The sequence below is a fragment of the Daldinia childiae genome, assembly GCF_008694065.1.
Source record: "Daldinia childiae strain JS-1345 chromosome Unknown Scaffold7, whole genome shotgun sequence".
In the NCBI taxonomy this organism is placed as follows: domain Eukaryota; kingdom Fungi; phylum Ascomycota; class Sordariomycetes; order Xylariales; family Hypoxylaceae; genus Daldinia; species Daldinia childiae.
In genome coordinates, this window is record NW_022984648.1 from 400,358 (window position 1) to 417,425 (window position 17,068).

The 17,068-nt window shown below is 45.8% G+C and overlaps 3 protein-coding genes across 3 annotated transcripts; all 3 read right to left on the minus strand.

Annotated features, from left to right (window-relative positions):
• Positions 1-262: 262 nt before the first annotated feature.
• On the minus strand, positions 263-7,756 carry GL218_06402 (Lovastatin diketide synthase LovF; the record flags this gene model as incomplete). The annotated part of the gene is made up of 10 exons (XM_033583111.1): positions 263-936; positions 1,005-1,494; positions 1,547-1,712; positions 1,770-5,547; positions 5,955-6,268; positions 6,341-6,434; positions 6,501-6,624; positions 6,671-6,899; positions 6,974-7,282; positions 7,335-7,756. 10 exons carry the CDS (start codon positions 7,754-7,756, stop codon positions 263-265), a joined length of 6,600 nt encoding a protein of 2,199 aa, XP_033433319.1.
• Positions 7,757-10,219: 2,463 nt separating this feature from the next.
• GL218_06403 (2-alkenal reductase (NADP(+)-dependent)) lies at positions 10,220-11,365 on the minus strand (the record flags this gene model as incomplete). Its single annotated transcript, XM_033583112.1, has 2 exons — positions 10,220-10,518; positions 10,600-11,365. 2 exons carry the CDS (start codon positions 11,363-11,365, stop codon positions 10,220-10,222), a joined length of 1,065 nt encoding a protein of 354 aa, XP_033433731.1.
• Positions 11,366-15,215: 3,850 nt separating this feature from the next.
• GL218_06404 (Alcohol dehydrogenase [NADP(+)]) lies at positions 15,216-17,067 on the minus strand (the record flags this gene model as incomplete). The annotated part of the gene is made up of 7 exons (XM_033583113.1): positions 15,216-15,324; positions 15,381-15,669; positions 15,887-15,924; positions 15,977-16,033; positions 16,098-16,224; positions 16,278-16,970; positions 17,028-17,067. 7 exons carry the CDS (start codon positions 17,065-17,067, stop codon positions 15,216-15,218), a joined length of 1,353 nt encoding a protein of 450 aa, XP_033433316.1.
• Position 17,068: the final 1 nt, after the last annotated feature.

Here is a 17,068-nt window from a genome sequence, read left to right on the forward strand (position 1 = left end):
GAAAGTCATCCCGTCACGGTACTATGATATAGCTTCAGCTCGGAGAAGTTGAGGGCTGAGCTACTCCGCACGTCCCGTAATTGGGGTAACCCGGTTGCCAAGCTGTTAGGTAGCATCATAGCGTTAGGAGTACCTACACATTTAGAGTCCTCAGTCACGATTTATGCAAATTATTATATCGTACTATGGTTTAGGGTACACTTGGAGATCCTCGTTACATCCCTAGGTATAGCTACTTTATACTGCTGTCGTAATACAGGCCTCATGCTTTGGTAGCTTTCTCACATAATATCGCTGCCAAATCCGCAATTGTCAAGCTGCCCGCTAAAAGTTGTTGGAAGGGTATATCGACTCTAAATTCGCGGAATATCCAATTACGGAACTCAGCGCCAATCATGCTGTCGAGTCCGTGGCTTGCGAGCGATTTGTGTGTCGCCTGGATGGCTTCATTGTCAATCATTAGCAGTCTTGCTAGTCGCTGAATCAAATATTCTGTGACGGCCTCGACTGCCTGCGCTCGGCTAGGGGCCTCTTGGATCGTGACCAAAATGGTATTCGTACTACTGGTTCCTGTGGTCTTCTTATTCCCGTTCTCCCCTTCTATCGCGGTTGCTATCCAATTGAGCCGTGGATCATCTTCCCAAGGAGCATGAACACCAGAAGTCTTGACGGCGTGCCCGAAGCGACGGGGCTGAACGCCTACCATGACGTGGTCGAAGTTGGAGGGTAGGTCGCTCTGCGGTGTCATAGCCACTTCAAATGCTTCGAGCATTTCTTTCTCCCGGATTCCGTACATGCCCTTCATTCTGATAGACTTCTCGAGCTCAGGATCGTCAGCGATGTGACCGATTCCAAAGACAGCTGGGAGGATGAGCGAGACGGCGGGAAGGCCGCGCGCTCGACGGTGGCGTGCTAGAGAATCGAGAAATGCGTTTGCTAGGAAGGATAAGTAAGTTTCAAACACCAAGAAGGATGTTTGGGACGATTAGAGCTATGTTACTCACCAGCGCTATAATTGGTTTGCCCACTAGAGCCCAAGGTTGCTGAGATGGAACTGGTCATGACGAAGAAGTCAAGAGACTCGTTTTTGAGCACCTCGTGCAGGTTCAAACAACCCCCGACTTTCGTATCGACGACTTCTTGCCAGGCGCTTATTGTCATGTTCCAAAAAGTAGCATCGCGATAGACGGTAGCTGCGTTGACGACGCCACGTATGGGAAAGGCAGGATCGAGCTTGGCGATGGCTCCAGTAAGCTCGTCTCGACAGGTTATGTTCGCACGCAATACTAATACTTCGATCCCTCGGTTTTGGAGAGACTGAACGGTCTTTGCGGCTACGGGGTTGTCGGTACCTGTCCGCGATATAAAGGCAAAGTGCTTCGCACCCCGATCCGCCATCCAGAGAGCAACCTGACGTCCAAGCCCGCTGAGACAACCTACCATTAGGTAAGTGACATCTTCCTTGAACCTTAGTTGTTTTCGTGAAGGGACGACCTGTTTTTAGAGGGGTTAATAGGGCGTATCTTCATGGGGCTTAGGATCTAACCTTGAAAAGCGCATCTTGGTCATAAGAAACGACAATCTTGCCTGATATCATATCACTTGGGATAGACTGTAGAGTCTCACTTATTTCGTTAGGCCCGATGACATTAAGTGGACGAAGTGGTTTGATATCTCCCGCGGCATATAGTTCCATGCATCGCCCGAGAAGCCTTGAATGAGTTATTTTAGACATCCTATTAGGTTAATGAGGCACTGATGGGTCTTACTTTGCTATTGTCCCTTTCCTATGCCGAATGATTTCAGCAATATCAAAATGAAAGAGACTTATACTCTTGGCCTCCGTCGACAATGCAGATACGGTAGGATTATAGCTGCTCGTATGGCCAAACGTCACTACTCTACCAAATAGTGTCAGTTCTCGACTGCACTCGACGACGGTCGCTTTATCGGCAGCTGTCGAGCAGAATATAATATCAACTCCTTTCCCGGCTGTTACCTCCTGTAACTTCAAACCGATGCCGGTATTACTGCTGTTGACCACAAGGTCCGATGGTAGTAGCTTATTATTACGGATATAGTCTTCTGCGGTAGCCGATGAAGTAACGACGATGGCATTTGCCTTGGACACACGACAGAGTTGAATCGCGGCCAAAGCAACTGCACCCATATCGTCGATGATCACTACATTTTCTATCGGCTCCATTCTCGCTAAGACCTCCAAACCGTAGATAGCGGTGGCGAACGCGGAGGGCAAGGTCGCCGCCTCCTTGAACGAGGAACTATAATTATGTGGTAGGGGCTGCACAAGTTCTGCAGAAGTCCGTTGGAAGGTTGCGAGACGGTCCAGTGCGAATCCAGCCACTTTTGTACCAGGCTGTAAGTTGTCCACTTGTTTCCCAACCCGCGTCACAATCCCAACTATCTCATGACTGAGAAATGTCGACTCGTCGGCGCCGTCAAATGCCGAGAGACCCATGGCTGCGACGTGTACTTCTACTTCATAAGGCTGTAGAGGCTCTGACACTCGGTCGTCATCTAAGAGAAAAACTGGTGTTCCGTTCTTGATTTCTGCTCGTACTGCAGGATGATCGCGCTGGCAAACCGTAGTAGTCTCATCGGGGTTGGGTACAAACTGCCTATTTAGGTCATAATGCGGAACGAGACGTCCTATATGAACAATACCATCCCTCAAATAATATTCAACCTCCCCATTCCTACCTTTAGTCTTTTGACGGTCAGCTATGTCTGTAAGGAGCGCGGCTACGCGATTCCTCGGCGTGTTTTCAGCATCAAAGTCGACAGTCACGAGATCCAGAGACCCTTTCTCCCGGCGGAGCGCCCGAGCGGCTCCCTCAGTCATGCCGTACTCCGGTTTATCGCCGGCGAGCAGACCGCCGCATGTCACCCAAGTGAATGCTGATGCTCTCTCGGTGAGGTTTATCAGCCCGGCCAAATCTTGCTCGTTTAGACACGCGAGTAACGGGATATCAGCGTCATCTAGTAGAATGACTTGCTCGCCCAAGCCCTTGTCGACGGAGCTGATTGGTAACAAATCTACGTTCCAGCCGTAATTCTTGAATCTGTTAGATACCACCGATAGAAGCGGCGAGGATGGGTCTTGATAAACAAGTTGAATATTACTGGAATGCGACTTGACGCTGTTTGAATTGGAAGAGCTTAGGTTTATGGCTATCTTCATAATGGTGCCGTCGGGCAACGCTTGGTCGATAACACAGGAGAATCCAACGCCCTCTAGGCTATGATTCCATACTTGGCTCTCATCTGCGCTCGTCCGAATGATTAAAGTGCCGGCTGGATTAAGAACTCTAAGGGCCGGCTCTAAAGTCGCTACCCGAACCTGGTCGATCACCGAAGCAAGAATTAGGTCGTATTTTGTATTTGACTTAATAATTTCAGGAATGCCAATATCAATATCAACGAAGCTTATCGCTTTATACGCAGAATACCGGGGTTTGAGAACATCTTTGATTTCTTGGGACGGAGCCGCGATGGTTATCTCAAGGGACGACTTGATTTCGAGAACGACCTGAACAAGAGAGTCGCCAAGAGATAAAACGTGCATATCAGGATTTTTATGCAGCATAGAATGCACGATAGTGGTTAATGGCTGGTCCAATAATACTCCTGCCTCGTTTGCCCAGCTTAGGTAGTCAGCGTCGATTTTCCAGTCCAGCTTGACATAGAGATCTTGTTGGGGATTGTCTTGTATCTCTCGTGGAAGAGCAGACCTGTACAAGAGTGATCTTGAATCAGTCATATCGACTAGAAGTTGTCCGTCGTGTGAGATAAGCTGCACGTTAGACAAAAATGCTCTGTTACCTAGCGGAGGACACCAAGTCTGTACTACACAACGGCCAGCAAGCTGCTCATCCGACGGGGGAAAGATAGTAGTCTCGCCGAAGTGCGTCGGGATCACGCCGCATCGCAGGTCGTCAATTTTCCCTTTGTGCATCGTCGCATGAAAAGGTTGGAGGCACGCATCTAGGACGGCGGGATGCAATACGTAGCGAGACTCTGCACGCATCAGACCGCATTCTTTACTGATTCTGATATCTCCCCGAGTGACGTGCAATTTATCGTTCGTGTATATATCACTGATACGACGAAATGCCGGACCATGATCGAAACCTACAGTACGGTTCTTCTCGAGCCAATCGATATAAGAAGCACGATGGGGAGTATCAGGTAGCACTTGAGGCTTGTGATCGGAGGCTCGACCCTTTACATTAAGAGCAACCAAACCCGTTGCGGCTTCTTTCCACGCGCCATATGAACATGATGAGACGATGAACCGGAACCATCGTATTGCCTCACCATTCTTGGATGCGCCGAGCTCGTTATTCATGGGCTGAAGGCGAAATAGCGTCTCGGTCCCCTCATCATCATCTGGAACCACAATGGCGGACGTAATGGCTACATCTCGCATAGTGTAGCTATAAATCTCGACGTGATCTCTAGATTCCATACTCACCTGTGTAATTGCTTCAATAGCTAGAGCAAGGTAGCCTGTTGCTGGGAGCATCACCTCACCCCCAAGACGATGATGGGTTATCCAAGGTATATCTTTCCGACGAAGGACATTCCTCCAGAGAAATTCTAACGCGGAGGTGCCAGCTACGCGGCGGCCGAGAATATCGTGACGCGGCTCTTTCACAGTGCGTTGCTCTCTACTAGTGCGCGATTCAGCAAAGTTGATCTTTGGGTATGTCCAGTGGTAGGTGGGGAGATCAACGAGAAGCGATCCCCTTTTCACGTCGATCAATCCATTATCAAGCAGCTTCTCAACTTGGGTTACGGCAGCGATATCAATATCAGCATTCCTTATCCATAGACCTCCAGCAAGCCGGAGCATCTGATCCCCATCATGCTCCTTTCTCTTGAGCGTTGGCAGGTAGCCTACGCTTTTCTTATCGACAGCCTGGCATATTTGCCGGATAGGGCCGCTCAGGGCAGAGTGAGGTCCAACCTCTACGAGAAGGTTGATCTCTGGCATTTCGTTTAACATGGATTGGATCCCCTGATTGAAAAGGACCGGGCTTGTAAGGTTGTCCACCCAGTAAGATCCGGGAATTCTTCCCTCTGTGTAGTTCAGCTTTTCCGTTCTGACAGTTGAAAACATGGGGACTTTTGCGAGAGAGTTCGAAATTTGACCTGGTTCCTTTTCCAAAAACTCCATATATCTTGCCGCGACATCCTTCATATGATACGAGTGGTAAGCCTTTCCATTCGTCTTTAGCATACGCGCAAAGATCTTCTTCTCGTCAAAAATTTCCTTAAGCCGTTCCACGGATTCCCGATCGCCGCTGAGGGTGGTGCTAGTAGGCGAGTTATGGCAAGCCACAACTACTGTAGAGCTACATGAAAGCTCATCAATAAGACGACTAGCTTCTTCCGGGCCAATTCCTACAGCAACCATTGCACCATCCGTGCTGAGATTGGCGGCTACGAGTCCGCGAAAGTAGGCAGCAGTAATCGCGGCCTCTGCAGAGATGAGCCCAGCAGCGTAAGCCGCGGCCATCTCGCCTATGTTCCACGAGTAAGTATAATATTTGCAAGGCTATGTTAGTAGTAGAAAGAGGAGGCTTTACCAGATGAATGCCCGATCGTAGCAGAGGGCCTTACCCCCCAATGGGTTAACAAGTCGACGAGGGCGATCTGCACAGCCGTACATAATGGTTGGGTGTATTGAGGATCATCTATCAAGCTCGCATCTTTTGAGCTCGTTAAAAGCTCTTCAATCTTCCACGAAATAGGAACCGAAAGTGTAGACAAGTGACGATCTAGTCTGCGAATCGTCTGGAGAACAGACGGAAATATGCTCAATAATGTCGCCCCCATCTGCGGCCATTGAGCACCTTGACCTAGTTGTCATTACGTTAGGACGCCTACCTTATCACGATAGGATTAGGACCTATGTAGGGATATCGTACCTGTAAACACAAAGGCTAGACATGCTGCTTCTTGGGGAGCCGAGCTAATTTCACAGAGCGCGTCTTTTACGTTAGACTCTATAGTTTCTCTGCGAGCGATAGCGAAAGCCCGCTCCTGGAACTTTGTCCTGCGAAGTCCTAAAGTGTAAGCAAGGTCAACAAGGGAGGCATCCTGACAGCTAGTTGAAAAGGCCTCGATATTGTTCTGGAGCGTCGGTCTATCATGTGCCGAAAAGAGCAGCAACTGCGGCCGGCCATCGTCAGACCCTTCGAACCCCAATTCTTCTTCTATACCTTTAAGATGGCGCATGGATCTGTGCGCGCAATATTCAGGTGCGATAGACTGTGCGCTTTCAAGAATAGCATGTGCTACTGTTCCTCCATACCCGTATGCGCTGACGCCAATCCGGCGCGACGATGCAGAAGCTGGAAACCCAGTAGGCTTTGTAACTACCTTGACATTCATATCATCCCAAGGTACTATAATAAGCATTATTTAGCTGGAGTAAATAACATAAGGTAGTGGAAAGATCGGGTTCAGCTTACTGCTCGTACTGAGTTTCGTAACACCGGCGGTTGGAGGAATGATGCCGTTCTCTAGAGCTAGCACCGCCTTAATCAAGGTTCCTATACTACTAGCCGCCTCGCTATGACCGATGTTCGCTTTTACCTAGTTCTATCAGCCGAGCAAAGCCTAACTGAAGAGTAGGACTTACGCTCCCGATGAGTATAGGATCTTCCTGGGGTCTAGAAGCGCCCATCGCCTTGTGAATAGCTTTTACTTCGGCAGGGTCTCCAATAGGAGTTCCTGTGCCGTGGCACTCCACATATCTTGTCTCACTCGGCGACAATTTCCCCAGCCTATAGGCCAAGGAGATGACATCTGCTTGGCCCTCTATACTCGGATGAGTGATACCACTGACCCCATCTCCATGCTTACCATTACTGTTACACGACTTAACGATTAGATGTATTCACCAGCTTTGGTTAGGTACCTATACAAGTGGAAAATAACGTACCTCCCTGTTGCGGTAGCCCTAATTACCGCACGAACAGGTTTCCCTTCCCGAATAGCCAAGCTTAGAGGCATGAGATATAGAGCTCCCACACCTTCAGCTCGTCCATACCCATCGGCTGCTTGGTCAAAGGGACGTGATCGACTATTTGGGGACAAAACTCCCAGCTTAGCCGTATTCATATGCTGATCCACAGTCATAATAATGTTAGAGCCTCCTACTATAGCACTATCGCATTCTCCAGTAGAAATCGCCTTACAGGCAAGATCCAGGGCGTATAACGATGACGAACAAGCAGTGTTAACAGTTAGGCTATGACTGGAGTTAGCAAAAAGCAGAGACATTGCGGCTTGAGAATATATACCTGGGACCCTTAAAGTCAAAGACATAGCTAATACGATTTCCGAGTATACCTGTATCGACACCCGTCGCCGTATAGGCGTGTCTAAAGTCGGGCTCTTTCATCGTCATGAATTGAAAGTCATAAGAAAAGCATCCAATATAACAGCCCGTGTTTCGGCCGGCTGCGTCCTCAAGAGTAGTCCCACTGTTCTCCAAGGCCTCGTAGACGACTTCCAACAACTTCTTCTGCTGTGGATCCATCCACATGGCCTCAACAGGGGATATCTTGAACAAGCTGGGATCAAATGCGTGAGGATTATCGCGTAGAAAGTGCCCACCCGGGACATTGAAACTTCCAGGCCGCTCATTATCCAAATGAAGATAGGCGTCAATATTGAATCGCGAGCTAGGGACCTTGTCGGTTTTAGAAATGTCCTCAGACATCAGGAAATTCCAGAAGTCTGTTGTACTCCGAATATTCCCAGGCAGTTGGCAACCTTGACTTAAGGATTAGGATCTATCTAAAGAATAAGGAAGTTAAGCTTATAAATGCGCACCTATCCCTACTATAGCAATGGGCTCAGACCCTTCTGCCTGATAATGACCCATAATGAATCCGTATAGCCCCTTAAAATGCTTGGATTTTGGGAGTATGGAGCACTTATTTCTATTGGGTAAACATATATGTAAAAATAAACGTATCAAAGACGATGCTTATCAACGAGGACTTTTAGGGGATAGATCTATAGTTATAATCAAGATATAGAGCACCATGTCACTAACACTACAGATGAAATAGTACTGTGTTACACTGTGGAACACCATATGGCCATATCATTCGAACGTAAGAGTCTAAGACAAGAAGGAATAATCCGCTCATCATCGAGGGAAATAATTTATATGAGGACTTACTCTTAGCAATCATACATAATAATTTACTCTCAAAGAACTTTTCTTGCGTGTAAGGGCGCATATAGGTTCCAAATGGCATAGCCTTCCAATCCTATGAACTTAGCGGTGAAACTAATAGTCTAGGTATGATCATAGCGCAGTATGTCCGAACAGGAGCCGCGTATGCTACTAATATTCCAAGCGCTTGTAGAAGCAGGCTGGTGGTGTTGGCTGCAAGGAGGCAAAAAGAAAAGATATTAATACCCAGTTAGATACAGTTAATGTCTTATTTCGCGTTCGAATAATACATCCTCTCTGAGCTTCAAGTACATAATTTCTGATGTTAGTGAAAAATCGTAGAAATATTTTCATGGCTCTGCAACCCTATTGGCGCTTACTGGCTAAAAAGATAAGTCTTACATGCCTTATTCGTGAACCATAGAACACATACTGCTGAGTACCTATATCAGGTAATTATGCTGTATATTAACTGTTGTGTTACCCTCCATGTGTGCTAAGAGGATTTTGCTTATTCTTCCAAGACTTTAATATTTAGAAAACGATCCTCCTTATCTATTCACTGTAATGAATGTCACTTAATATGTAACTGATGAAAATGAAGAAAATTAACTCGTTCGTGTCTTCGCAGTGTTGTTGACTTTCAACTATTTTCTCTTCAACACTACTTTGGATATTTACGATGGCCTCAAATCTAACATCGTTCCCCCCTTCCTATATAGCGGAAACGACGGGGCCGCGCCTCATTGTCATAGCTAGTGTATTCATAGGCTTAGATTCCATCATAGTCGCCCTTCGTTTCGCTACTCGTATGACCCATAAAGCAAAACTAGGGGTCGACGATTATATAATTATTCCGGCTTTAGTATTTTCCTTAGGAATGTGTGTCATTTCAATCGGTATGTCTCAGGCTAGTCTTTCTGTTTTGGATTTCTTACTCACCTATGTCTATAGTCGAAGTGAAGATCGCAGGTGTTGGACGCCACTTGCCCGTCTTATACATCGAAAATCCGCAAGCCGTGGTGAATTGGGCCAAATGTGGTTATGCAATAGAAGAGATATATTGTGCCGCAGTTGCCATCCCGAAGCTCTCAATCTTAGCATCATATCTGCGTATCCTTACCGCCAAGCCTTACCGTATTTCGGCCTATATCATTGGAGGCATCGTCAGTGCGAATGGAATAGCAGGAATAATAACCTCACTCGCCTCCTGTCATCCCTTTTCCGCCCGTTGGGATATAAATCTATCTGCCTCCAACTGTATTGATGCGCCACGATTTTGGCAGGGCATAAACATTCCAAGCATCGCCACCGATGTAATGATGCTACTATTACCATTACCAACCATATGGGGTCTTCATATTGATAAGAAGCAGAAGATTGCCCTCTCAGGAGTTTTTCTTCTCGGAAGTTTGTGCGCAGTCTTGTTAACCACCTACTTACCTAGAGAGAGCATGTGCTGATATTTTCTAGCGGGATGATTGCTTCTATCATTCGTCTTATCGTCACTTTCCGAGTGACTGCTTTGAGTGACGGTACGTGGGACTCTGCCGACATCGCGACTTGGTCTCTTGTAGAATCAAGCTGCTATTTGATTGCTGCTTGTCTTCCAGCACTCCGACCCCTCTACTTGGGTGTAATAAACACGTTGAAATCACTCAGCCTTTACTCTACAACGCAAGGGCAAAGCTCTACAAGGCTGGATAGTTCTGCCAACACTGGGAGACATCTTGATATTGAAATGAATCCATATCGACGGATAGGACCACTAGGAGAGGAGGTATATTGTCCCGAACGTCTCTCAAAGACCAGTCAAGTTACAATGATGCGCGCCTAGGTCTGTCCACTTTTATAAACATATAATAGGCACATAAATTGAATTTTAGGTAAATGTCATTCTTGCTTCTGATTTCGAGCCACAGTTAGAGTAACTAAGGAACAATATGCGTGACGTACGATGTTAATTCAATTGGATATTTCTTCCTTTCAAATAAAGTATTAGTCACCGCTCACTCTGAGCACCATCTTTCCTAGTTTGTTTCCCTCCATCATTCGAACAAATGCAACTGGTGCATTATCTATCCCGAGAATAACCTCCTCTTTAGTCTTGATCTTCCCCTGGGCGATCCAAGTGATCATATCTGAGGCAAATGAAGGTAGGTACTTGGTAAGGTGATGTGGATCGGAACAGATGAACCCCCTGATAGTAAGGCGCTTCAGGAAGATGTTCATCCCCGTTTTGATACCATATTTCTCCTCATTAAGAAGGTTATACTGTGATACCATACCGCTCGACACTGAGACATTCTATTAGTTAGCATTCATAACTCGTCAGAGATTCGATCATAAGAATTATCGTAGATGGTTAGGGTTGTTACCTATGGTGCCGTAGTCTTTCATCACTGTTAAAGCAGTTTCGAGTTGTTCACCTCCTACATTATCATAATAGACATCCAATCCATCTGGTGCCAGTCGTTTCAACGCTTCTGCGGTTGTTTCGTTCTTATAGTTCCACGCTGCGTCGAAGTTAAGTTCGTTAACTAGGAAATCAACCTTCTCGGAACTTCCGGTACTTCCAACGACTTTCATGCCGTGCATCTTGGCTAACTGCCCTACCACCTGACCTACGCCACCGCTAGCTGCGGAAACCCAGAGGGTTTTCCCTGATCGAGGCTCTGGCACGAACTCGAAAAAGCTGACGTAGGCTGATAGGGCTGGTATGCCAAGCGCACCGATAATCGCTGAAGAAGGTATCGTCACTCCCGGGGGGAGTGGCGGACAGACGCGAGCAAAATCTGCTAGCTTCGCGGGTACGATCGCAAATTCACCCGCATCAGCCATAGCTATGACAGTGTCACCCTGCTTAAATCGCGAGTTGTCAGATTTGAGTACAGTAGAAAGAGTAGTGACTACGGCTGGTTCGCCCTCTATCCAAGGCATCGAATAAGTGCCCGTATCTGAGGGGAGACGCATCTGCCCCCGCTGATAAGGATCTAGCGATAGATATATGTTCTGGATGGTAATACCTCCAGGGGGAGGAGCGGCGTCCAGGTCTAATGGGCGGGACTCGGTTGTTAGATGCACCCCGGGAACCGGGCAATGCGGCGTATATAGCTTATAGATGAGGGTTTTATTCGGATGCATTATGGAGAAATAATTGCACTAATTATGAGGACTTCTTTACAAGTTGAAGATACGACGAAATAGCTACGTAGTAGTTGGTAAATTGGCTCAAGTTATAAATAAAAAAGGGATAAAGGGGTAAAAAGAAGCTTACTTTACTTCATCCGCAAGACACCAAGCCCCCGCGAAATTTCGTCTGACATATCATATACAATATACATGAGACAATAGGTACATTATGTACCTATGATGCACGGATCGATAGTTTGTTCGCTTACGCATTATCATAATATGCCTACATTAGGTAGGTGTGTGTTACAATACGGCTTGCGAGCTCGAGGGGTCCGGGGTGGCAATCTTCGGCGTAAGGGGGCTAAATTGCATGCAAGGCGTAGCTATCTCACAGTGCAAGCTAGAGTTACTAGACATGTCTTATATTATGTTTTAAGGTCAGTAAGATACCTGGGTACTTATATGGGATATAATAGAATAGTAGTATAGTGTCTTTACAGTATTCTTATGTAGTTATATGCTATAATCGCCAGAAGTATTTATTACATATTATACTGTTATATAGATACATGAATCTATAACAACGGTAAAGTTGACGACAAGTAGTACACATCTCTCACAACATCTACATATCTAACTCTCTGTTGCACGACTACCTCCATCATCAACTCGCCGTAGCTAGCCTAGAAAGATATTAAGAATCCCCATAGGCTCCAAGAAATTATATAGCTACATGTATACCTGGGTATGCATTCTGGAGGTACGCATTAAGTTATTCACAACTACATAACGTCACTTCTCCTAGAATGGGTAGTCAAATCTAACCTTGGGTTCCTACTGAGGTACTTAAGGTTCTTAATGAAACAATATTGCAAAGTCTTTCCCATTTCTTCTAGTATAACATCATGATAGAGCCTGCCTGTCAGGGTATAAGTAAGTTAGGAGTAACCACGGGGGTCTATCTACTACATATGTAAGGGGCAAACAGCGCCCTCGGAATAGAGTAGAAAAGTAGGTGCTACTATTTTAATACTACCTATCCTGACATTGACTTTACGGATGACACCATTAAAGTTATAATTTCTAACATTATATTAATAAACTTTAGCTTCAAGAAGTTACTACATCGTTCGAATGGTGCTCCTGCAATCACATCAGACAAAAGCAACTACCTCCACTGCGAATGTAAATGTCACTTGATTCAACTTATTCCTATTTAGACTTTCCTAGCAGACCGTGCATTCCGCTTGGCTACAACCTCATACTACTTTTACTTTACATACAGTAGTTGGTACCTGTAGAGTCTCTGAGTCAACAACCTTAGGTTAACCTAAGGTTGTATCAAATCCAAATAGTTCTTACCTTACAAGTTAACGACACATCTACTTAGCACTCTTTTGACTCGCACCTGTCTTCAACTGTTAGTTGTTACCTTAGGCATTCACTAAGAAATTTCTAAAGTGCGAACCCTTCTCCTAATAAATTCTTCCACAAACAACGATATGAGAAAAACAATTCCCTCCAATTCTACTTTTTCACCAGTAACATCCTAACGTCACTTCAACACCTTCATTCTAACTTGAACATTTTCATCTACCAACACTACCCCCAATACTACCACTAATATTGACACTATTCTATGCAACACTACTCTATACAACACCACCACTATATCTAACACAACACGACTTTATTACTCACAAAGCTACTCGGCCGTCGCGAGTCCGAGTAAGATGCCGCGAAGAGAAAATATCCTTGTTATTCCCGTTGCAGCGTCTAGTTTCTCATTCTACCTAGATATCCCGAACCACGGTGTTGTCGTCCTAATAGAGCCTTGTCGGTCCCAATCGACCACGACGTCGAGCAAAAAGCAAGGCCCTTTTATACCTGGCCAACTTGGACTATAGTAAGAAGGTTCCCGTCTTTGAATCCGCTTCGCTATCTGGCCCTAACAATGACTTTAGCCAGAATCAATATGCGGCAGGATTTTCAATAGTATACCTCACCGATACCAACAAATATTAGGCAATAGTGATCTTCGCCAACATGATCTATTAGATTTTCCTCAAATTCCCGAGAGATGCCAACAATGTCTAGTATATAGACATTCCAACCGAAATGTGTCCCGGAGAAGTTGGGTTGGAAAAACACTCAAGAGTCAAAGGTTCATCGTCTAACAAACGTGGTGGCTTCGAAAGGATCGACGGACATCTTAGAATGGGCGGGATAAAAGGTGGCGACACTGACGAACTAGGGCTCTCCCACCATTATGGGGTCACCTTTGAGGAGAACTGCCAGAGAGAACCCTTAATGTATTTCATACGTAGTTGTATAGTAGCCGTGTAGTAATATAAAACTATTAACGCTCAACCTTCTATCCTCTTTCGAGAACGCGTAGCGCCCCTTATACCTGTAATATGTAGATCTATGTCTATTCCTAACTCTCCCCACTTATACCCTAGGGCCGTAGCGACGGAGGGCGTGGACCTGGCGGAGACCGAGAGGGCACTATCTCTTGGCAATCATTAACACAAACAAATCCTTGGCGCAACCCTCGCTACTTTGTAAAGAGATTGCATTCAATGGGAGTCAATGTTTCAACAGTGCTTTCTTAATATGAATGCTGTTCATAAAGTCCTCGCAATACTATCTAGTAAATACTCTAGGTAGACTAATATTAGACCCAAATCCTAACACAGTCAACCCTCAAGGTGTTTAATTCGTATCCTTCGAGGGCCAGATAGATCAAACTATCACTCACGACTCAGTTATGATCCCAGGGGGCACTATTCTCCACTGGCTGATCCTGTTCTTCATCAAAAATGTCAAAGCCTATGTGCCGACTAGGGTCAAGGAACCGAAGGGGCCCCCGTTCCGAAGACAGATGATCGACAACGACAAAAGCATCGTCGGGCAGCCTTTTAAGTCGTAGGTTTTCTTTCATGTGTGCCTCGTTAATAGATTTGGGAACAATTGCTATCCCTCTCTGCACGGCCCAAGACAAACAAACCTATATTTAGATTTTCAGTACTTGATATTCTAATCTTACCGAGAAAGGGAGAGACTACCTGTGCGGGGGTCATGTTACACTGGGATGCGATGTCTTTGATCTAAATAACGGTTAGCAAAAGCTATATTTGCCTATCTGATGAGAGCTGACTGTCGTATCATATCTGATACATACCTTTTGATCTTCTGTAGGAAACGGCTGGTCAGGGTTACCTCGAACAAGAGGTATCGGCCGGCCACCGAGGGGTTGGTGAGCCATGACAAGGATACCATGCTGGGCCGAGAAGAGGTGGAGCTCGTGCTGTGGGAAATATCTATGAATAAGAAGACACTGTTAGATATATAACTTCGAGATAGATACGTCCTGTCTTACGGGTGGATTTCAACTTGAATGACGGCTGGGATAATCTTGGCGATCTTGAAAATCCTTTTGGTCTTAAGAATGTTGAAGTTAGACAATCCTGACACACTATCTTAGCATACAGTTGCTATACGAAGATACAGATGACTGGTGTTCTGCACATACCAATTGAGTGTGCTTTGCCAGAGGCGACAAGCTCCTCCATTGCTTGCCAAGTTTCTGGATATCTCTTCGACAGATCATAGTCTATTACAGGCTATTCGAATACATGAGCGATTGAAAACAGGAAATAGGCTTTAATGTTGGCATATTACCTTGCCGTTACCGCTTGGGTGCCTCAAGGTCTTGTTATTCTCGCCAGCCTTGTAAGCATGAGGGACTTTGGTATTGCTTATGATCAGTACTTGGTGCTCTGGTGCGAATCCAAAATGAATCCGGTTACGCACAATGCATCAGATACAAGTCGACTGCAGAATTGTTCAGTTTCTCTTACAACTTTAGTGTCTGGGGTGTTCTAATACCATAGTCTAGCTGAAGATTCACAAGCGATTCATCCAAGGCTCTTGCAACATCGGAAGGATCATGCCATGTCTGGGCACTGGGGAATATGTTAGTTAGCCCACACAGTATCTAGTGGCTTAAACGTCGACTTACAGTTTGGACGTTACGAATATCTTTTCCCGGGGGATGCCACTCTCTTTAATAGCCTCGCCGATTTCCTTTTCATTTCCGTAAGCGTGGGCCCCATCAATATGCCGATAACCCTGTGCCAGAGCCAACTTCACAGCATTCTTGACTAGAGAATTTCCCTCTTCGCCTTGAAAGGTTCCGAGGCCAATGGCAGGAACCCTCCGGCCGTTGTTCAAAACAAAGGTATCAGGGAGGTCCATGGTAAAATTGATGGCGAGGCGAAGTTGATTTGAAATAGGTATCTTACGATAGTCTTATAAGGAAAACATTATATGTGTACCATACATATGGTGAGGGGAACAGTGCTTGATAAGAGACAAGTATACAGTATAATATACAGTAAATATGATTATAGAGACTCTTGAGTGATTTAATTCGGAGCCTTACTTCTACCTTACATATAAATAACCTCTTAGTAGATAAACTCGAATTAAGACGAAGAAACTTCTACTATAAATGACTTTCTTTACCATATCGTTCTGCAAGCCTTCTAATCTCGTCGATCGCCCTATTACAAGTTAATTCTCGTCGCTAAGGGGTTGAGGAGGTTGATCGCCTACATTTGTAGAAACGTTCCCTGATCTGGAAACATGGCGGCAGCATGTAGATTGAATCTCCTATCAGGTAGTTATTGAGTCACTTGGACATTATATCTATAAGAGCATTAAAGGTGTTACATACAAGGAGTAAAGTGCATTCCGATCGTCGTAGTCTTCCTGAGGCTCAGACTTGGGGATATGAGAGTGATACGCCTTAAAATATCGACGAGTGAACTTGTTTCGCTCGGGGCGCCAGTTGCCAAGCTCATCTATGAGAATAGTAAGCTTCCTACCAGATGCACAGTGAGAAGATTCGACGTACATTCATTATGCGCCCAGAAGCTAGCCGGGTCGTATACTATGCCCTCTTCGGTGCCTTCGTCGACGATTCCAGCGTTGCCATACCAAAGGTCGCCATGGACTAGCGAAGGCAATATCTTACGGCCGTCACTCTCTAGCGGGCGTAGAAGCCGCGGTATGATTCTATTAAATAAGGTAGGGAGAAGACTATCCAAGTCGACGTTGGGCCCGGCTCTCTCCTCGCGAATCTTTAGCACATGTCGGAGGCCATTTGCGAAGAAAGCCTCCCAACTATCGAACCACGAATTATCCTGCGGTAAATTGCCATTGTATGTCGCGCAGTGGAATCCAAACTTTCCGTCAGGAGAAGTATGACTAGAATGAAGCCGTGCAAGCCTTTCTGCAAAGCCTTTGGGCTCAGGAACACCTTCGATAAAGTCGTAGAATTTGCAAATGTAAAAGTGCGACGTCGGATCACTGGCGAAGGTACCCCAAGCGATTGGCTTGGGACAGAAGTCGGGGGAGATGTTATAAATGGCCAAGGTGGACTCAAATTCACCTTTGAGTGCTTCACGACCGTGGTGGCCGATAGAAACCTTCATGAAGTAGTCTTCCGTTCTTCCATCGCTGTGTAGCACTCTCACACGAGTTGCTTTCGCCCACGATGATTCTCCATGGTATTTCGTCTCGAGAATTTCCGCGACATCTGGAAGAGCTGTAACTTGTTAGCGGGGGGGATAATTAATGGGAGGAAAAATCCCATTGACTCTACCAGCAACTACGTTATTGTCTATTAAGCCCGCGGGGTCCATG